This window comes from Sparus aurata, chromosome 6 (assembly GCF_900880675.1).
Source record: "Sparus aurata chromosome 6, fSpaAur1.1, whole genome shotgun sequence".
Lineage (NCBI taxonomy): Eukaryota > Metazoa > Chordata > Actinopteri > Spariformes > Sparidae > Sparus > Sparus aurata.
In genome coordinates, this window is record NC_044192.1 from 6,049,193 (window position 1) to 6,072,462 (window position 23,270).

The 23,270-nt window shown below is 42.1% G+C and overlaps 1 protein-coding gene and 1 long non-coding RNA gene across 2 annotated transcripts; one reads left to right on the top strand and one right to left on the bottom strand.

Moving 5' to 3' along the window:
* Window positions 1–7,123: 7,123 nt before the first annotated feature.
* On the bottom strand, window positions 7,124–10,043 carry LOC115582805 (uncharacterized). The gene is made up of 2 exons (XR_003984258.1): window positions 9,927–10,043; window positions 7,124–7,966 (listed from the first exon to the last, which is right to left on the bottom strand). It is a non-coding gene; the product is annotated as an uncharacterized LOC115582805 (long non-coding RNA).
* An 822-nt stretch (window positions 10,044–10,865) lies between these two features.
* Window positions 10,866–14,301, top strand: LOC115582608 (U6 snRNA-associated Sm-like protein LSm3). Its single transcript, XM_030418656.1, has 4 exons — window positions 10,866–10,952; window positions 12,353–12,463; window positions 12,780–12,875; window positions 13,329–14,301. Exons 1-4 carry the CDS (start codon window positions 10,932–10,934, stop codon window positions 13,407–13,409), a joined length of 309 nt encoding a protein of 102 aa, XP_030274516.1. The 5' UTR covers window positions 10,866–10,931; the 3' UTR covers window positions 13,410–14,301.
* The last annotated feature ends 8,969 nt before the right edge of the window (window positions 14,302–23,270 follow it).

The following is a 23,270-nucleotide window of genomic DNA, read 5'->3' on the forward strand; positions in this document are numbered from 1 at the left end:
GATGAGTAGAAGTTGCTCAAGTTAAATAATGTTTCAGCACATATAAACAATGTTAAACCTGCAATATTTGATTTTTTTTAGCATCTTTATAGTCGTCTGCCTGTCCACTTGGTCAGTGTTAGTCCAACATTCACTCTCTTTTAGCTCTGTTTTGCTCTCTAGTGGCTGAATGCTCCACTATGTTCACCATCCAGTCTGGTTTTTGTCCAGCTACTTAAACAAGGTCCTGTTGAAGAGAAGAATCAAGAGAAAGCAAAGTAAGTTTTCTAAATTTGAAATCAATTTATGAGCCTTTTAGATTAATTAGTTATATCACCTAATGTCAACATCTTGACACAGACATTTTCATTTATGATGTTAGGTAAATAACATAACTGCTCAATTTGGGGATTCTAACGATGTATAGTAAAGCTGTGAATCTCCAGGCCTCCTCTCATCCTTTCCTTTCCTTTCCCTGACACATCCATCCTCTCCCTTGCAGCTCTCCATTTCATGTCACTTGTTCTCCTGCCTTGTCGTCTTTATCTTCATTTCCTCGTTCCCCCCTCTGTTCATTTCCCTTTATTCCTCTCCTTTTTCTCTCCTCGGTAGCACTGGGTGTGATAGCGGTCCAGCCTCGTGATAGATAGCTATGCTCTAATTCACATTGCTTCAAATAGCCAGCAGTGGGTCGCAGCCTAAATTGCTGTAACTCTCCGTCTCTGTAATGGGTTTCTGTCACAGAAAGGAAACGGACACAGAAGAGTTCAAGCAAAAGGACCCAGAAACTTGCCCTGGTGCAAAACTTCAGTGGCACCACAGTGTTTTGCAGGGTTTCGTTGCCTCTGCTGCAATATTTAAAAGAAGTTAACGGCGTAAAAACTGATGCAAGAGGAAAGTAACTGAAGAATTTCCCATTAATTTTGTCCCTTGTGCAAATACAGCTAATCTCCAATTTGTAACATTGACTCTGCAGAAGATGTACTTTGGTGCATACGTGGATACAAGCGGTTGTTTCTCTGCGAACACTAAATAAGCTAATGAACATATTTCAACCCAGTCGTTGCTCCTCTCTTTATCTGAGCAGCCTAATTTGCACACATGCACAAATCCACGTAAACATCAGCTGATATCCAATGGAACTTAGGCCGACTTTCAATCGTCGGCTCCTGTTCTGCAGTGCAAACCTTGAATCTTTGGAAACAACTCTGTGTGAGAAAAGCTCGCAAGGTTAAATCTCAGTGTTGTGTCGAGGATCTAAATCATTCATGAAGGTGTCTGCACTTTGCCAGCTTGTGCATAAATACACAACACGTTGGTCTGAGTAGAAGGTGTGTAAATGTTGGTATGGAGTGCATGCAGGCTGAAACCTTTGTAGTCCGTCCATGCAAGTCGTTCATGTGATGACGGTCCAACTGTCCGAAGTCTCTGAGCGCTGTCCAAACCCACGGTTCATCCAGTCCACAAGGGCCCTCGAGCACCTTCCCCGCAGACTTCTGGAGTGTCTGCTTGGGGTGCACACTTTTCAGAGCTTCACAGATTTGATGGACAATATGGACGCTAATATATAGACGTGAAGGCTGTAGAGTCGAGTCTTTCGGCCTGTCTGTCAGCAGCTCACATCGCCTTGCAGCTTCAGACCCTCAAAGACGGCGAACACCTCACAGTACGTACGAATGAGAACGTAAGGACTGACTGTGCGTTCCTGTGCTGTCAGAATTATTGGGAAAAAAAAATGTTTTTGCCGATTCAGAGTGCCCTCTCAAGTCGGAACAACAACTCTGAAAGTTGGAGGAACTTTTGGCATGAATTGCCCAAATAAAAAAAAAAGTAAACATTGGGTTGATGGTAAGAAAGTTTTCCTTTGCTCTCCCTTGTCACTCAAATACTGGAAACAACTGTCGAAAAAAGCAAAACAACCTCTTTTCCGCGAACGCGTTGCTCCCACATTGCAACGCAAACAACCTCGGGAAGTTGGACCATCCGAGGAGTCCATGAGTGCAGCGTCAGTCCCCAAGTCATTGGACTCAGCCAAACTGCCGAGGGTTTTAGATGGTACCAAACAGCTTCAGTTGTACCTCCATCACCCTCTGGAGTGGAGTGGAGCTGGTCCTGAGTCAGACGTAGCCTGGGAAAACCAAGACGGATCAATGAGATACGGGACGTAGCCAAAGGAGACGTACGTATACGGCTTAGTTTAAACACAAGTGTGTTAAACGTCTCTGGACAACAGTACAGATGGACGACTGTGGCTCATGGGTAGAGCCACCATCTTGTTATCGGAAAGTCGCTGGTTTGATTCCCCTGGTCTGCATGTCGAAGTGTCCTTGGGCAAGATACTGAACCCTTAACTGCTCCTGATGTGCTGGTCGGCACCTTGCATGGCAGCCACCATCATCAGTGTATGAAAGTCACTTTGGACAAAAGCGTCTGATAAACGTAAACCTTAATTAAAAAGTACTAAATGTCCTGGACATTACAATGACACTCAGTCCCGTGTCCTCATCTGTGTCTCCATGATTTGCTGTTGCTCGTTACCAAAGGACGATGTTTTGAAGTGAATAATGGAGAGTGGATGTAAATGGATCATGTGTGTTTTTCCCCCTGCAGTCCTGTGCAGGCCCCCATCGTCCTCATCTCCTCCTCAGCCGGTGTTTTAAATAGATCCGGTGGAAAATAGCTACAGAGCAGACAAACTGCTCTCACCGGGCGTGTTTGTGACTTTGTATTCGCGTGTTTCGTGCCCAGTGCATACATATCGGGATCTGCATGTGTAAATGTGTCTGTGTTTTTTTAGATTGCGCCATTTACTTTGTCTTCATCTATAATTAAATCCATATAAATCAGTCTGTCAGTCACCGCCGCAGTGTAAAAAGGGCTGAATGGCATTTTAACGACTGCGGGGGCTATTCTCGGGTCACGGCGACCTAACAGGTACGCACTTTCCATCATTCACTCTGAGCAATTCATTATTCCTCTGTACCCTTCCCTCCAGATTTCGACTTTCATCTCTCGGCCCTTCCTCGTCGCGCCAGTGTGTATTTTTAAACCCCCTCGAATGGAACAGAAAATCTCATCTGTTTCGAAAGTAGATGTGATTTTGCAGATGAATACGGAGCACTAATAAACAGCTAGTCACACACGGTGTAAAGACGCCCTCGGTCTCTTTGTCATATTGTGTTTGCGCTTCTGATGGAGGACGACGGAAAATCATCAGTGTCAGTTCTGGTTGATCTGCATGAAATAAAGGTCAAATAAAGCTGATGTGGGTGTTTTTTTTCTGTTTATGCTCATATTGAAAAGAAAAAGGTGCAGCTGATACAAAGCTTTTCTTAATTTTTACTTGAATGTTAACTTCAGGTCAATATGCACAAGACTGACTGTTCACAGGGAGCGTTCAGCCTGTTTCCAGACTGGAGGGCCATCGCCCACATCCTCCAGTTTCTTTACTGATTTCAAATCGGTCTGGTGTTGTGCTCATCGACAACTGTTTCCCCAGTTGGAAAAACAAATGAGCCGAATGTTGGGACTATAAATGGGGGGACGTCATCGCTCTTTCTTTTGCCAGAGCCGCACATTTGGCCACGAGTGTGAATGACATCAGTGCAGCTATTCGCGTTGTTGCGGTCGACCTACTGAAATAGCTGTTGAAATGCCAAATGTCTCGTTGTCCAGGGCGAAAGACAAAGCATGATGTCAGACGGAAAAATGAAAGTTGTCGCATTTCAGTCTGATTATTAAGGTCTAGGATATCTAAACTGACACATAGACTCCAGTTACATCTGGTATTGACATGTTTTCTAGGAACCAGGGACACGGAAAGTCAGCCACAGTTGTGGATGCTGAGGGGTCAGTCCATATAATGATGTCATAGTAAACTGTACATGCCATTCATTTAAAAAAAAAATATATATATATATATATATATATATTTTGAATGGCCAGGATAACATGTATCTGATTGTTATTAACAACAATTCACAACATTTTGAGAACATTTTACTCTACAGCAGAAGGCAAACTTGAAAATCACTTCAAATGAACCAGACTCCCTTATAAAATCGCTCAATTTTGTAAGTTGTTGAGTAGGAACAGACTTTATAGACTTTATGAAGTGCGGTTTCTAACAATTTCTTAATCAGTTGGGCCCTCTTGTAAATTCGGCACGTTATCTCCTCAGTTAAGGAGGTTAAGAACTGTTAATGCGTCTTGTGCTAGCTTTAATACTTTATTTTTGTGTTTTTTGTTTTCATCAGCCTGATGATACTTCTGCAATAGTCCCATATTAGTTTCAAGTCCATCCAGTCTATTAAAAAGATCAACGCATTATAGCAGTTTTCTTGGCATGTGGTAGTCCGGTGATAAATCCACCTCGCTGAATCTTTTCCGGTGCTTTTCATTGAGACATACTGCCCAGTTCTGATGAAACTGATGCTACAGAAGCATCTATGCTAATCTGAGGAGCCCCAAATGATCAGCCGCTTCTCTCGCTGGATGTCACGCCTAAACCGGGCCTGTAGCTGCTGGTAGTTTCTGCATTTGTACTCTATATTCATGACAACAGCTCAGTAGCATAGGCGGCAGCTTTCATACAAATTCAAGTATAACATTCAGGTGGTGAACCAGCGACTTCCTGTTTTGGCCCGGCCACAGTGTGTTAGAGATTTCCAGCAGGAGATGACGCAGGAGAACAGACTGACTTACGGCTGCGGGTCTGTGATCAGACTGAGCAGGAACAGACACATGCTGATGTCACTACACTACTGACTTCTGTCTGGGGGGGTCGCCATGTTGTGAACGCCATGTTTTATTATGTCATTCGTCTGGATGGAAACGTCCTGTTGCGTAACCTTCAGTCAGTGCGAAAACTAAAACTGCGAGTGCACTTTAACTTCATCAAATGAAATCAGTTCCACCTTGAAGCTGCCAGCGTAGGAAGTTGCTTAGCGCGGCTGTAAGTGAGCTGATATCCTTTAAAAAAAAAAAAAAAAAAGCCATAATGTTTAATTATGTCTCATCAATCATTCTGTCAGAGAGGGTTTTTTTTTTTAACGTGTCTCTCAGAAAACCTTTTTTTTATTTGACCTCCCAGCAGCTCTGTGATAAAACACGACTGGAAACTGTGTTGTGCATCTTTTTTAACACGATAATCAGAAGACGCTGTTTTTTTTTTTTTTTTTCTGGAGTGTTGTCTTAACTGGGTCAGTGTTCAGAACATTACAGTCCAATACAAATAGAGGCACACAGAGAGATGAGTCTCTGAGCGGCGAGAGCTGCTGGCAGATTTCTTAAGCTGTTCTCTGTCCTCTTCCAGACGGAGAAGATGTTATTCATGTAAATGTGTCGGAGTGAGTAATCTTCACGAAACAATGCAGAGGAGCAGTTCTGGTGATGAGGTGATAATCTACTGTGTGTGTGTGTGTGTGTGTGTGTGTGTGTTGACAGGATGATGACCCGAGACAGCTGCAGCTAGTTTAGACTCCTATAGAGGGCCAAACTCAAGATCCATTCTCTCAAAGGACCTTATTTTGGAGAAAAAGATGTGGACAGTAACATGTTTGTGAACTAAAACGACATTTTTTCAAGTCAATAAAGTTGATTACAGATTGTAAGATATCTTGTAGTTTTGTGTTAAACCGCTCAGTGAACTACGTCGCCCTGCTCAACACGTCCCTGATGGAAAAACCAGCATAGACCAGCACCCAAACACAACATAGCATAGCTGGTTGACCAGCAAGACCAGCCTATGTTGTGTTTTGGTTGCTGGTCTATGCTGGTTTTTCCAGCACGGACGTCAACAACGCCAACATGGCCGCCACTTCAGCACAGGAAAAGGTGAGAATCACGATAAAACTGGCCATAATGTCAACTGCAGTTACATGAAAGGGTGGTTTTACAAGTTCACAATTTTTTTTTATTTAACAAACATCAGCATCAGTAAGTTCTAAACTTGTTATATGGTAAAAGAAATATGCTTCACATCTCGTCTTCAAACTCACTTTTTTCTGTATGACATTCTCTTAACTGCTCAACTTAATGTTTAATTAGAAGGAACTTTGTGAAAGGTATTAAATAAATAAAGGTATTGTTACAATATTCAAGTTGAGATGAAGGGAAGTCAGTAATATGGGAGACAATATTGTGCTTCCTCTGACGTGTTTTCTACTATAAAATGTATTTTTCTCCACAGCAGAAATGGTTTTCACAGTTCCGTGTGGAGAACCCAGATCTCAACCCGATCAACACCTTCAACACCTTCGAACAGGGGCACGTCTGCATCCTCTGGTTCTGGAATGATTTGTTCCTTCAGTAATTGGATCTGGGGGTGAAGTGCCACACTGTTAAATACATATACAGACATTCTTCACTGAGCTGGTTTGATTTTTTAACCTCAGCTTTCCTGCACAGTTGAAATCTACTGGCAGGCTACAATTGTCCAGGCAGGGGAATGTTGCATTTTATTTTAGTTTCGTAGTCCAACACTGACCTCCTGTGGACGCTGACGAAATTGCAAATCAGCCCAACAAATACCTTAAAATAAATGTTTGGTTCATGGTTCAGTTAGAAATGAATAGTTTATTAGTCGCCTAAGAAAATTTTATATGCTTGATTTTATATTCTATTGATTTATTTTTGAAATAGATCAGCGAATATAAATACTGAGCATCCGACTTAATAACAATAAACTGCAGTGCCTATTTAGCTGATAAACATCAGACTAAGATTAAGTATTTCCCTAAAAATAAAGAATAACAACTAATCTAACTGCCTCGTTTCATCATTTCTGATTACTTTGTTTCATCAGCGACATTTTATTGTAATTTTAATCTAATGACGTCATAGGAATTTAAAAATGTTTTTAAAAAGCTAAATATGGAATATAAGGATTGGTTTTTGAACTATGTTGTCCAGTAAAAAATTCTCCTACGACGGCTTTGTGCAACAGATGAATTCAGACATCTATCAGAAGTCTCTCTTTGTGAAACTAGCGCGATTCTTGCAAGTTTCTCTGACGATCTTAATCTTTAGGGGGTGTCAGTATCCATATTTCTGATAAAACTGATCTCTGAACTGATATCTGCTTGCAATTTTTAGCTTTTTATTCCCGGTATTCTCTCACCAACAATGAAAGCTCAGAAACATGTCAAGGTGATTAAAAATGTGCCTTTATTGAAATCAATGGTTACAACGTGCATCAAATTCAGGCATGTGCAGTCAGCTTACACCGGTTAACCACGACTATTTCCAATGACCACAATGGACATCTTGGTTGCTCTGATTCACTGGGCACTGATCGTTATTGGCCGATGAATGCTGTGAAAAGTTTAATCAGTGGTCTCTATAGAACTGCTGCTCACCGGCTGCTAACAGGTAACTAACTTTCCTCTGGCCAATATCAACACAGATCTTCAGCGGTTTAACCAGTGCAACATATCAGCATACTGTTTATGACAGAGGGGATAGACGGACCGGTGATGTAGGACAATTCTCATAACGTTGGCCTCGTGTAGAGAGGTCAGCCTGTGATTATTACTAGCGCTGAATCGGTACTGAGGAGAGAGAGATAACAAACAGCGTTAACAACAGGAGAAGAAGTAGAACATTCAATTTATCATTTGGGATTATCTGTTTGTGAAAAGTATACAAATACACAAATACATCAGTACAAAGGCCGAGACACAGAATTATTCCCAAATTCAAGTGAGTGAATTCTGTGTCCTATTTCCTTTTTTACTAAATATTATTATTTATTCCCTCAACAATTAATGCTACTTAACTCAACTATGCCACTAATAACTAACAACTTCAGATGACGATAAAGTACGGAAGTATCCTTTTGATCGGTGGTCAGGATCGGCCTGATACTGCTTCCATCAGTTGGTGATCGGTCCCAAAAATCCTGATTGGTGCGCCTTTAATTTCCAAAGGCCAGAATGGAAACACGCTTCCTCGTGGCCAGTCTCTCCAGTGCCTCCCACTTTGGATCCTGCAGGATGTGATCATGGAGAAAAGAGTCATGGAGGAGAAAAGAGAGGGAGGAGAAAACGGACGAATACGTTACCAATCTGACGGTAGTCGTATTATTGCACCATCTACCTTTTCTAGGTCAGTACCCGCCTCTGTGTGAGTTAATGGTTAATCTGTCTTTCCCTCTCCTTACGTGCTCTCTTTGTTTGATACCTGATAACTGCTGTGGATATTAAAGTGCTGGTTGTTTTATCTATAAAGGCAGAACCGTCAGCAGTCAAAGGTTAGTTCTGAGCCACACATGAGCTGGAGGGGTTCGGCTTGTAGCAGGGATCTCTTCCACCACAGAGCCATGCTGTGGCTGAGGGTGGAATGGGTAACACCACTGCCCTTCTCTGCCTCCTCAGCAAACACAAACACCAGTATAAAGCACTGGGCTGAACTGGGAGAAGAGGCATGCACACAATAACACACACAAACAAACACATGTTCAGAAAACAAGGAAACACAAGAGAAATACAAGACATAAAGAAAAAGAGTGAATAAGACAACTATTCTGTCACTTTATGATGATTATTTAATCGTTTATGCAAACATTTCATAGCATTTTGATACTTAATTGGTTTGGGTTTTGCATTGCTGGCTGGACAAAACAAGACACTGATGACGTGAGGAAATAACAGGAAATAACGGATAATAATCTGCAGATTAATCCTAAATTTTAAAGGTGCAGTATGTAGTAGAGGTGTAACAATACCTGGATTCAATGGTAAACGATCCAATAGCATCAATGCAAAGTGAAAACGTTGATTTATATCGCCACATCATTACAATACGCCTTTATTTTGAAATTCCCATGGCACACCTCCACCATTCTTTCTTTTAATTATAAAAACTAGATTTTTTGATATTTAAATGACTGGAACCAGAGATAAAATGACATTTCCACTGCAGAGTTCAGTAATAAAGTTGTCGTATCATATTTTAGTTATTTACGTAACCGATTGTGTTAAATGGGCGTATGATGTCATCGCAATTATATCGCAGCAGATATTGGGATATTGGTAAATACTGGATCATTGTCCAAAGAATCAATATAATATCATACTGTGATAAAACTTGAGAGTTACACAACTAGTATGTAGTTTTGGGGAAGAATAGACGGACTGACATTGACTGATTCTATTTATTTTTTACTTTGTTTGTATTTGGCGGACCCTGCCTCATTTTCTGGCTTTAAACCTTATTCTCCCCTGACATCAGCAAGTCTGAGTTTCTTCTTCCTCTTTCTTCTAAAAAATGTAATCTGTGTGCTTCTCTTTGTGGGTATAATCAGGTGAGTTAATGAACTGGATGAACTCTAACCTGCCAAATAAACAGGACTAGATGTGAACTGTTGGATCAGAAATCATTCATTTAGATGAATTTGAGCCTCTTGATTTTTGTTTTTTTAGACTTTGCAGGCTCACTGACATGAATCACATCCCCTATGATTAACTTCCCAACCTGCTTGCATGACACGTGGCATACAGACAGTGGGTGTATTCACACAGAGACATAAAGCTTCAGATCAACACAAACAGGATTAAAACACAATAAAAACCCATCATAACTTCTCTGCGAGTCTTCACTGACGCTGCTAACGTGGCAGTTTTCCTCCCACAACTCCAAGCTAACAGCTTCTTTACGTGAAGTTAGCTTGTATAGCATACACTTTTAAAACTACAAAAACGATTAAATACTCGACTTTAATTCGCTTTTAAAGCCTCTGCGTGTTGTTTTTTTGAAGAGGCTAACACTTATTTTAACCCTGAAGTCAGAACAAGTCGAGAGTCTCGCTGTTAAAGAAAACTTGACAGTTGTTGATTTGCAGTCGCTCGAAATAGCGCAACAGATTGAGTGAATTACTGGTAAAATACTTTGTGAGAGAATAAAAGAATGAGTGTGAATGGTAAAGTTGAAGGTTAGTTGTCACTTACCGTCGACAAACTGCGCTTCAGAGCCGCCGCACGGAGATGTTGAGGATGGAAAGGTCTGGAAGGAGAAGAGGAGGAGGAGGAGAGTGGTACTGCTCAGCGCGACGTAGCGGGTTGCCAGGTTCGCTGTTTATAGGCAAGTGCGCATGTGCAGTTGTGGAGGAAGCGTTCAGTTTTGAGTTTCTGTTACTGAAATATAATACTTTTAGCGGTAACGTCGTAATGTAACGCGTTACTAATAACATTTTAGTAATGTATGACTACACTTATGTCATGTTTTAGAGTGTATTGTTGTTTTATTAAGAACCCACCAATATGATCATATGAATATAGGCTTTTATATTAATATATATGTTGTTTGTTCAGTCTCTGTGTGACAGCAATGAGCCTAATGATGAAGCCTGATCCTCCTGAGTACACTTTAATTCACTTTCTTTAATCACTCCATGCAGTCCTTGTTCTGTGGATTATAATATGGCATAAAAAAGAGATTTTTGTCATTATAGGCAACATTATAGAAGCTATAGGTCTGTTGTGTTTCATATGACTAAGCCAACAATTAAATATGTTTATTCCTATCTCATAATATTTCAGCCCTCTAGAATGTGAGTCTAGCATTAAAATAGACAAGTAATAATGTGTTAAACTTTACTGTAAAGGTGATAAAGTTGATATAATATTTCATTAAGTTTGGAAAAAAAACTAAAATGGCATGCAGAGTGACTTATATTATGAGCTGTCAATATTGCATTTCTTCCACTTCCGCAGAATTTTGTGGAATTTCATTCTAACTTATATGACTTGTGTTTATATTAGTTATTTCTTTGCACATTTTTCTCAATACATGTCATCAGCTGTTGGACATAAAACCCGAACAAACACTGTTTATTACACAGTATTAAATATCCACAAACCAACGTGTAGCGTCCTGCAAACCGGGAATGGTGGTTTTTGCGGACCTGGCAACCCCCCGTGCCGGTCAAACCACACTGCGCAGACTCAAAACCAATGGCGGACGAAGTTGAACAGGTTTGTCCATCTGCGTTAAACTACACTGTTTTTCCTCTAACACGGCGTGAATATGAATATTCTGAGAAGAGGGCCGCAAACAGTTCACCTGTGTGTTCATTTAACGGGGCTAATGTTTTTATTTATCCGTGTTTGTTCTGTTAATATCGCGGAGAGGCCCGTCAAACATGCTAGCACAGTTAGCCCGACTAGCATGCGATGCTAACGTTCAAATGAAAAAAACGTGTTTGAATGGCGGAGCTGGTTTGTTTGTGAGCTGCATGCTTAAATGTGAATGCAGTAATGATTAAAACTGGGAAATACAAGACGGCACAGGACTATCAGAGCTGAATGGCGTTGTGTTTTGTTTTGCTGTGGGGGAAAATGGCTGAATACTGGTTGAACAAGTTGGACTTGCTTTAAAACAGCTGGTCAAACTGATGAGAAATGTAAATGTTGAGAAAAAACAGTGAAGTTAGAATAAATAGAATAACATAGGTATAGTATATGATCTATAATGTAGGAAGCAATATGATTTCTTTGACTTTCCTCTGCTGTCCATCTGTGACCACCAGGTGTTGTGTCAGTTTAGTTAGGTCTGAATCAAGTACCCACATTTTATTGTAATAACTGAACAGAGCATTTGTATAAATATCAGCTGCAGGGTGCTTCATAGCACAATCAGTAAGTTTAACAAGTTGCTGAAAGTTAAATGGATAACAAGACTCAACCAAGCTCTATTTCCCAAACCTGGAAAACCTGCAGCTGAATGCAAGGAATCCCAAATGTTGAGTTTGTATAGATTTGATTGGACTTGTACTGAAGCTCACACTTGTCTATATTTTGCTTTTTGCATTAGAAACTGTAACACAAATAAAAGTGCTTCCCTTTATCTCGTATTCGTCAGCTGCAGCGTCTCCACGTCACAGTCTCTTTTCCAAGGATGCTGTGATTATGTGCCAGATACTGAAACTACGCTTTGCTGAATCGAAAATGTGTTACAGCTCTAAATTATGCATCAAGCATGTCATCAGCTGTAGCCTCAGTTGGTGCCTTTTTGATTTATTATCAAGTATCCACGCCACTGAATAAAAATAAACTCCTGGTGATCTTTGGACAATTCAGAGGACTTGTTTAACCACACTTACCTCTGATTTTTGAAGGCATTTCCAGAGGGTTAGGGTTATTTGTTTGTCAATTGTTTTAACACCTGGGTTTTTAAAAATGTATATGGCACTATGAGAAAACTTCCCCATTCTGCAACTCTATTTCCTTACCCAAAATGATGGTACCTGGAAATGACATATATTTTCTGTATATGACCCAAAATTATCAGTTATATTCGTCTGTATTAACATTGTTTACAGTTGAAATCTGTATCTTATCGTACTTCTAACGAATGTCCTTTACGTGTGCTGCAGCAACCGACCACCAACACGGTTGAGGAGCCACTCGATCTGATCAGACTCAGTCTAGATGAGAGGATCTACGTCAAGATGAGGAACGACCGGGAGCTCCGGGGCCGACTGCATGTAAGCTGCAAGCCCACGTTATAAAAATACAAAACACTGAAACAGCTGGAAGTGTGTGTGGTAGTGTGGAGAGGACTTGCGGGTACTGGGGTGGGGGTAATTATTCATGCATATAGAAATAAATGAACAAGACAAAAACAACAACATATATTGACTGAAAGGGTGTAGGCAGAAACTTGAGTTTGTGTCACATACCCTTTAAATAAATTATATAAGCAGGTCATGTTTTAGTAGCGTTAAAAAAACATAAGCATCCCCTCTTATGTGCAGTTTGCCATCATTAATTCATATTTTTTGGGGTGTTTGTGTGTCCCAGGCCTACGATCAGCACCTCAACATGATCCTGGGTGACGTGGAGGAGACGGTGACGACGGTGGAGATCGACGAGGAGACGTACGAAGAACTCTACAAGGTACAACATGGGGTCTCTCCCTGTTACAGCCTTCTATCGGCTTACTGAGCAGCTACTGTTGTAGTGCTCCAGGCCCCTCAACAAGTCTGGACATGCACTGAACTTTGTGGAAAGCGGGTTTGGTCATCGTGTGTCAGTCAGTCTGACACAGTCGGCTGTCTGCGTGAGTACTGAGGAAACACGATCCGTGAGGCCGGTTCGAATGATAGATCAACGAGTCAGACACAACAACACTTCAGATAGATTACTGATAGAGATATTTGGGGGGTAAGAAACATTTTTCAAACCAAATAAGCACTCGTTCTTGAACTTGTTCCATTCAGTAGTCTTGGCAACAGATTACTACAGGAAGGTTTCTCTGTTAAATGTATTTTTGAAAAGAATATTTTGAGAATATCACTCATCATCAATCTAGCTGTAAAATATGCATTTTCTTTTGTTGTGTCTCTATAGTCGACCAAGAGGAACATCCCCATGTTGTTTGTCAGAGGAGACGGCGTCGTCCTCGTAGCTCCGCCTCTCAGGGTGGGGTAAACGGTGAACACTGTCCGGTGTGAAGGAGCGTTTGTGACAGCTGGGAGGTTTGTAGCCTGCAGGGGGAGGGTGGTGCTGTCATGACAGGCTGAAACACGGGTTGGGTTCAAACATCTTCGGCCTCCTCAGGTCAGACTCTCTCGTCAACACCGTCCTCTAGTAACACAAAGGTTAGATACTACATACATTCTCAACTTCCTGTTGTGCGGCTGCAAAGATGTAAAACATGTTTCGAGTCACAAGAACTTTGTCTCTTAGTTTTGGACTAAGAGAGTTTATTATTTTCTGTTTAATTTGGCAAATTGATTTTGGGAATATGGGTGATTTCAGGCCAGCATTTGCATTTTCTCTGAATACTTAATTTGATTCTGCTCGGTGCAGCTGTTAATAAATTCCTGCTGTTCCAGTTATTCAGGCAGAAAATTGTAATATTATTTTCATCACCACTTGGGGACGTAGTCACCTCATTTTCACAGCCTGCAGTTAGTCAGACCAAATTACAACCGTCTCATTCTGGTTTTTAAGAAGCCGAACTGCTTCAGATGTGTACGCAAACTTGTTTCGGTCTCATTTTTCAAGTTTAAAAAGTATTAGCCGAAAACAAACTTGAGCGTCGAGGTTTTATGTAACTTTTGAACTTGAAATGTCTCAAATGAAACTTTTATGTTTGTTTAAAGCAAAAAGTTTGGCAGTGTTTCCAAACCCATGATCTGTGAATATTTGGAAGTTGTTTGAGTTTCTCTGGGATGGTTTAAGTTTTTTTTTTTTTTTATATATACGTATTTTTTGTAGCGTTTGTGGGACTTGGAAGTTATATCATGCTCGGATTTGTAAAAGACGTGTGAACATTTGGTTTTGGTAACTTGAATAAAAAAGGTGATTTGAAAAAGAAGAATGTTGTTCCGATCTTTGTGTTAAAATTTGAAAACTGAATGATATAAAGAGGATTAGAAGAAAATCTCAGCAGATAAATCGAGAGCCGACAGCTGCGCGATGAAAAGATGCAGAAGCATTTTCAACATTTGCTTCTGCAAGGACGTTTCATTTGTTGTTGATTCTGGCTGCTGCTTTGGACCAAAGATGATGAGGAAATGTAAAACGGAGCAATAATCTTTAAAAATATGTTTAAATGTAAAATAGTATAATTACAAGCAGCATTAGAGGGAGGCAGACAAGTTTAAATGCAAGAACCTCAGAGATATACTCGAGTACGTCGTCGTATTGTTGCAGTTCAACCACTAGATGGCGGTGTAGGTCTAATAAACATCCACAGTGCTGCACTATTGAACAGGTGATGATAAAGATGAGGACTGTGCCTGAATAGACTGCCATAGAGATTCTACCTACACTCGTATACAATGGAATGACTTTTAGTAAAACTCAGCTGACAAGTTAATAGTTTAACAGCGACACTTCCACAGAACTCGTCTCTCGTAGTAATCCCCAGGTCCGGTTGTTAAACGGGGACTATTTTGTTCGGTGGAGAGTTCAAAGAGAAATTGTTCTGAACCGTCGACGTGTTCGCAGCAGAAAGATCTTCTGCGCTTCCACAACTTCTGAGGCAGAAACATAAACCCATCAGCCCGTTATCATTGACCTGGAAGCAGAACGGCAGCGCGTCTCTCTCCAGGACAGACGCAGACTCTTTAATAAGATCCGGGGAGACTTGGAAGTCTTTTTACTAATTCTTCCTGTTTTAAATTTTGCGTTTCCAGAAGCGGTGTTTAAAATAAGCAATAACCACGAGGAAGTTGTTTACTGGCGTTATGAAACGTTTTGTTGATGCCAGCGGTACTCTGCTGCACCGCCTGTCTCGCCACATCACCATCATTACCCATTATCACCGTACGCAGCTACCTCCGAGGGACTATTACTGTAATGTTGCGTCAAAAGGACGAGCCCTTAATGCACTTTAACGAGGAGCTCAGCAGCTTCTTGCCTCTGAAATGTTTGTAAATGAGGTCCATTGTAAATGTTGTTCAATCGGGGCGATAACAATGAAGGAACCACTTTGTGTAACGGAGCTGAAATCATTTAGAAATGCAAACAAAACGACTCCCGAGTTGAAGTGAAGATTAATTTACTGCCATGTGAGCTCACAGGAAACAGGATTATGATAAACAATCCCAGGTTCCTCTTACCAGCATTTGCAGAACTTTCAATACTGTTAATATGAACACGAATAAAAAGGTATGAAATATGTGGATCCACTGACTTTTCATCTAGTGCCTGCATGAGGTTGACATTTGCGGCTCTGAGTGAAATGTCTTGTCGACTGTTGAACGCCGCGCAGTGTCAAGAAAAACAGTCCTTTTAAGTAACCTGGTTCATATTCGCCCTCCTCCAGGGACCTGACTCATGACAGACTCTTTCAGTTCCTTTTTTTTTTATTTCAGAATGTTCGGTCGGATTAGCCGCCGGGCACATGAGGTTCTGCTCCCTGCCGTGGCCGTGTGCTCTGAGCTACTGGGTTAGCTGCTAAACAAGTCTGTTCAGCGGTTGTGTGGGCAGATCAGAGCAAACAATAACTTTCGATTCCGAGTGATCACGCCACATTCAGAAGCAAGATTTATGGCTGGCTTCTTGCAAAATGAGTCAACTTGTTCCTCTACGCGAGTCGTTAAAAAATATGTGTTTGCATATCCAACATCACACATGTACTCTGACTCACTGGATGAAGATTGATGGTATAAGCCGGTTATTGGGCAATTCTTTTGTGCAGCCTTCGCCTCGTCCTTCCACGAACTGCGTGTACTTTTAAAAAAAATCCCTGTTGATCAGTGAAACAACAACAACCTGAAACTGGCTAATTACCCCAAACCTAACCAAAGCCTTTTCTTTTGCAGGGATTTAGTCATTTGAATCCCCAGGGTTTGCATCTCCATGTACATGTTGCTTTGCGCCGTCGTTGCATCCTGGGTTTAACTCCTCCCAAGACGATTGTAACAGGTTTTCAAGAAATGGAAACAAACCCAGAGCGAATTTTCACCAGTATTAACTTTTGTCTTGTGTTGACACGTTGCTCTGGAGATACAGAAGGTCGGTGCTATGTGAGACTTCCAGTGTTGTGAAATGTTGTACAGATGTTCATGTTCTCATGACGTAAGTGACTCCCCTGACTTTTCATCTGGCACCAGGCGGCTAATTAGCAACTATTAGCATGCCGACACAGGAAAAGAAGACTTTTCTCAATCACGTCCAAGCTCCTTTGTCCTTAAGTCTGCAAAGAGCTGCTAGCTTGACTTTTCTTTCTTCTTGTTAAAGGGATATTCCGGTGTAAGTTTAGTCCATGGTCTAACACACCGTGAAACTGTGTTAGACTCCCTCTCGAGAGATAAAGTTTGCAGACCGCTAGCTAACGTAGTTTTAGCATCCTCAGAAACGACCCCACAACATACACTGCAGTAAATGGGTCCAAATATAAAACCGCCATCAAAAAGCCACAAATAATGCGGCTTTTGGTGCTGTTCTGAGCATTATTTGTGGCTTTTTGATGGCGGTTTTATATTTGGACCCATTTACTGCAGTGTGTTGTTGTCGTGCGGTCGTTTCTGAGGATGCTAAAGCTACGTTAGCTAGCGGTCTGCAAACTTTATCTCTCGAGAGGGAGTCTAACACAGTTTCACGGTGTGTTAGACCGTGGATTAAACTTACACCGGAATATCCCTTTAGGCTGCAAAAATGTAAAGAAAATGTAAAGGTTGGTTGTGTAGGATTCAGTGGCATCTAGTGGTGAGGTTGCAGATTGCCAACCAACTGAATACCCCTCGCCTTATGTAAAAAATGATCCTTTCTAGACGCCGTGTTTGGATTGTCTTCCCTGGGTTGCTGTAGAAACATGGCGGTGCGACACAGTAGACTCATTCTTAAGAAACGAATACACGACGATTTCTTAGATTCATGTGATTATACAGAAATGAGAACATATTTATAAATATTTTATTCGATTTTTGTTCTCAGAGGCCACTTAATCCTGCACACTGGACCTTTAATGCCTCTAAAATTAGCAAGCAGCGCGCGTGTTTTATGTCGCCTCGGTTTAAATGCTACTTAAATGTAATGAGCAGCAAACATGGAAGCAGATCTTCAAGTATGAAGTTGTCGTAATACAGTCATAGCCGGGACTTAGCAGGGTGTGTTTACTGCGCTCGGGACTCGAGCTGTCCTGATCTCCTCCTGGCTCGTTGCTTCTGCCGGCGATGTCTGTTGACACATCGGGGAACACGTTTTTATATTCGCCACAAAAGTTTTCTTTCACCGCCACATCGCTGAAACAGCTGCTGTTCCTCTTCCTGCTTTCTTTGCTCTACGTAATTCATTTTCCGAGTCTTTCTGAAGAGCTAAAAATATCCCACGGGTTTCTGATCTGTGTTATAAGACACAACAGCAGTTCAGTCAAACACCAGGATAAAAATCAGTAGCATTCGATAACTGCAGCCGCCGTGATGCTCACGGGATACGGTGTCGAACGTGAACGAAACAATCGTAGCGAGCAGAGTGTGGGTCTAACAGAGCTCTCCATTCTGTCACCGTCAGATATCACCAATTTGTGATTTTCAGCACATTCCAGCAGCAGCTGGACGGACTCGATCATTATGTCATGCTGTTCCTCGAAGCGGTCCACTAATAAATGACTTCATGCTTCACATGTCTCCACACTTGTGTCAGAGATATTTTTTGAGTTCTAATCACCGCAGCTCCGACGCGATGAGGCCACATCGCTCGGCGTTCACACTCAGGCTAACAATGTCTCTGATGTGACTGAAGTTATTTAAATCTGCCTCCTGTCACTTCGCCTGCAGCAAGCCAACACTAACACACCCTCCTCTCCTCGTTATTTATGGATTAGTGTGGTGAACTTGTGACTGGACGGCTGCTGGTTGGAATCCAACCGAGTGACACTTTTTTACCAACACGAGTGTAGTTGCACTTTTAATGCGGTGGTCTTGTTGTGTTTTTGCACCATTTTGCACCAAATGTGGTGTTTCAAGTTTACATTACGTGCTTATTATTTGACATCGGGACATGAGAGGGAATAGTGGTGGGCGTTATAAGAAGCCAAAATGAGTTTTAAACTGCCGACCGCGGGGACATTTCTAGCCATTTTTGTGCCGAACGAAACCAGCTGACCAACTCCAACCAAACCATGATGTTCTCCAAACCCTCACCAAGTGGTTTTTGTGCGGTAACTTCTGTGCGTGACAAGAGAGAATTGGAAAAACACAACCTAAACAAACATAACGTTGCAACATCAAGAAACATTCAGTTGTTGGTTTTGGCAGAAACGCTGGTTGGGTGTGGTTGAAAACATCTGAAAGGACGCCAGTTTGTCAGGTGTTGAAGGCTTTCAAGCTCCTTGGAAAAACTGTCGTACAACTTGTTTTTAATGTGAATAAACAAACAAAAATGTAAGCGTCTTATAATGAAACGTACCAGTGTCTCCTCCATCCATAAAGGGGCCATAAAAACCAAAACAACGAACAAAATGAGGCTCAAAACAATAATCACCGAGTCACTGATGATATAAAACTGATTTGGCCCGATCGGTGATTCAGGTGATTCGCCGCTTATCGGGACATGAGAGGGAATAGTGGTGGGCGTTATAAGAAGCCAAAATGAGTTTTAAACTGCCGACTGCAGTTTGAGTCACACACCTGGGGACATTTCTAGCCATTTTTGTGCCGAACGAAAACCAGCTGACCAACTCCAACCAAACCATGATGTTCTCCAAACCCTCACCAAGTGGTTTTTGTGTGGTAACTTCTGTGCGTGACGAGAGAGAATTGGAAAAATACAACCTAAACACACATAACGTTGCAACATCGAGAAACATTCAGTTGTTGGTTTGGGCAGAAACGCTGGTTGGATGTTGTTGAAAACATCTGAAAGGACGCCAGTTTGTCACGTGTTGAACGCTTTCAAGCTCCTTGGAAAAACTGTCGTACAACTTGTTTTTAATGTGAACAAACAAAAATGTAAGCGTCTTATAATTAAATGTACCAGTGTCTCCTCCATCCATAAAGGGGCCATAAAAACCAAAACAACAAACAAAATGAGGCTCAAAACAATAATCACTGACTCACTGATAATATAAAACTGATTTGGCCCGATCGGAGACTCAGGTGATTCGCCGCAGACCAGCTGTGAAACGTTTTACGCGAGGTTAAAACCCCCGGAACTGCTCTGGGACTACCTGTCGGCACGTGACTGCAGCCGTAGAGTTCGTCCGAGCCGAAAATAAACTCATGATGCGGGTTCCTCACATGGCGAAACATTGTGAACAGGAATAAACTGCAAACAGAGCGGACACGTAGCACACGTAAGCAACAGACACACAGAGAAAAAAAAAAAAATCCCTGCCATCCCGACCCACTTGCATAAAAATAAACCAAATAAAGGCCCGTGGAACCTTGGACCGACGCGCCCTTGACTTAATAAAAGTAAACTTGCACACACATGCAGACACACACACACGCGCACACACACACACACACGGCCTCTCCTATCATGAAGGCGTCAGAAATATCACTGGCCTCCTACTGTCTGCTGCCTATTTCTGTATTTACCACAGAGCAGCGTAACAAATCTAGCGTGTGAGTGATTGGCTTAATATCCGTCCGTCGTGGGTTTTGTTGGGGCTGCTGCAGAACACGATTAGGTGTCGTGAAAACTTTCCTTGGACGCCGGCGTCGTTTCACAGTCCAGAATGTAGGGGTTTGTTTTTGCCAAGAGAAGCGACGCGTCCCTCAGGTGTTTGTCAGTGCAGCTGCATCTCCTGCAAGTCTTGTTTAAGCAGAAACTGAGCAACTGAGCAGGTTCGGTCACATGAAGAACAATTAACCCTCCGGCTGCTCGTGTGTTTTGCTCTTTTCGCGGCGTCAGGTTCTATATATTTTAAGCTCTCGTACGATGTACGAGCGTTGCTGACTTGAGCTTTTCTGCAGCAGAGTTGTGGAAAAAAACTGAGTTAGGTCTGCTGTGTGTGTCCTCTGTTGTCCTGGTTACTGTGGAGAGAGAAGGGGGGGGGGGGCGTCCTCATCAGATTGTGTTTCTCCCTCGTTCCCCCGAGTCTGTCTACATGTTGGACAGTTTAACAGAGTTGAGTTATGAGTGTGTGTGTGTGTGTGTGTCTCGTGCGTTACATAACATCATGTCACGGCCGCTTGTCGGAACACACACGTGATCTCATTGCTAAATCCCCGGTATCCTCTTTATGTCTGAGTGTATACTGGACGTTGCACATGTAGCCTTTCCTAGTGTGTGTGTGTATATGTGTGTGTAGTAGTAGTTATGCGAGCACACACACGACACAAACTACACAACTGCTGTGATGTGTTCGCAGAGTTTATTGCTTGCTGATGCACACTTTTTTAAAGAGACGTGTATATGTATCATCTTCAGCTCTATAGTTAGAATTTCTGAAGTTGTGTATCTAAATATCAGGTTTCCGCTTTTTTGGGAGTTTGTGTTAACAAAAAAACATAAAGGCACCAGTGGCTCTGACTCACAGGGCACCGGCTGCATGTGATGGGGTTTGAACCAGCGAGCACAAAAGTCGTGATGCATTTACGTTTATACGTTTCCAAAGCCGAAGACAAAAAAATGTTTTATCATGTTAGCAGGATTTAAAGGTCCAGTGCGTAAGGACTTAGTCAGCCCAGAGTGTGAAGCCACGGGATATTTTTAACGAGACGAGGAGCCGTCTCCTGGCTGCGTTTGTGGCAACAAAACCAGATAATCTTAACTGTAACGTCAATTTGTGGCGACTGAACCAGGAAAGCGAGAAAATGATCATTTCCCGTCCCTGACCACGTGGTTTCTGTGCCTTAGCCTAACCAGACCACACAGACGGTGTTGTCACCAGATGGACTCAAAAACGAAACCCAAAGAAATGTAAAGGTGCAATCTAAAGCGATGTAAACTTTTAACAACTCTGTGACATTTATTTTGGCAACTTGGTTGAGCTGTGTAACCAACTGAACACCCCTCGTCTCACCTTCCCCTTAAAGTCGGGGGCAGATTTAAAGAATCATTGTGTTTTTGTTGCCTTAGAGTGAAGCTTTTTATATATCTACAGAGGGAGCTGGTCCTCTTCAAAGTCCAACACACTGCTGTGATGTCAAAGCTCTGAACATCATAGAGCTAGAACTAGAACTAGAACATCAGAATTTATGCTGAGCTGTTTGTAGTTGTTGTTTTTGTTTTCTGTCGCAATTTACTTTAAGTTTAGGCGACAGAAACACTTGGTTAGGTTTAGGAAAAGATGCTCTGGGTTGAAAATAGAAGCTTTCACACCATTAAACCGAGAATCACTTTGGTCGCGTGTTTGTGTTTCCCTGAGTTGCGAAGCTGATGGGTCAAGTGTACGAGGATGGTCCTGGAGCAAACATTAACTACGATGTGGTGGAGGACGAGGCGAGGGGTATTTCGCTGGTTCGCGATCTGCGACCTCACGTGGTACAAAATGTGTTTCTTTAAAGGGACCGTGTGTAATATATCAAGTAGCCATTTAGCGCCATCTAGCTGTGAGGTTCTACATTGCAACACTCCTTTGCTCACCCCTCCCGTTCTGAAGACGTTGGAGACGTTCCGGAAGCTACGGTGGCCCTGACGGACAAGAAACTCATTTTCAAAATTTCATTTCCCAACAGCGTCGAGTATTTCTACTGATTCAAGTAATGAGGTAAAGATGTAGTTAGTTATTAAGGCTATAAAACTAGAGGTTCCCTCTCAGTTCCGCAGTCAAGCTAGCTCTGAGCGAAAACGCGTTTGGCCTTACTACGTAGTACCACGTAGTGCTTTGTGTCCCTCTCGGCAGTCCATAGTTTTTTTAAACCCGGAAAGACATGGCGGCCTCCATAGAGCTTGCCCGTGCTATGTATATTCAGATAGGTAATTCTTCGCTCAGGAGGATATGTCAGATTGTTGGCAGAGGTAATTGTACACCAATGAGGACTTACTTATGAACGAAGACGTTGATTTGAGTTAATAAATTACTTAAATCGTTAACACACTGTCCCTTTAACGAACACAAATAAGCAAGTGAGCCTGAAACTTTACCACGTTCAAGTTGCTACTTTCCATTTTGTTCCCTCCGAGCTGGATACACAACGTTACACTGATGTTTTTTTGCTTGTTTATTTTTACACTCAAAAAGGGTTCACGATCGGGAGAAAAACACTTGGTTTTTGTGGGTTTTTCCTCCTTAAAAGCTTTATGTATTGTACATTGCGATCCTGCAGTACCGGTGTTTTTGTGGCGATGGCCCGCTGGGAGCCAGAACTGTTCTGCTATTAACCATCCAGCTGATGAAGACTGCACAGCACGTACAGCGTAAACAGAGCGCGCGCGCACACACACACACACACACACACACTGCCAGGCACGCCACCAAACACCAACTTATTTGCTTGCAATTTGACTGAGATGCCGAGCCAGGAGCTGGAATTATTATGATAAAACAAAACGAAGGCCCCGTGTGCTTTTCTTCTCCAACAAGTGACCCATTGTAGAAGTTGAAGAATAACAGCCCAGAGGGATCTGTTATACAAGAGAGCGGGACAGATGGCCAGAAAATACCAAGATGCCACAACCGTTTTATGATGCCAACAGAGATCTGCCTGCTGAGCTGAAGAGCAGAGGCCCAGGCACGGACGAGTGTGTGTGTGCGTGTGTGTGTGTGTGCGCACGTGAATCTGAGGTGCCACCGCGTCTCAAAGTTTAGATGAAAACATGAAATAAAGGGATGTCTGTGCAGGATAACCTTACGCAATCCAGATTCCCATCGACAAACAATATTCCCTGCATACGTTTCTGCCCTCTTTGTTTTCGTAGCACTTTTTCTCGCTCCTCGTCCGACTG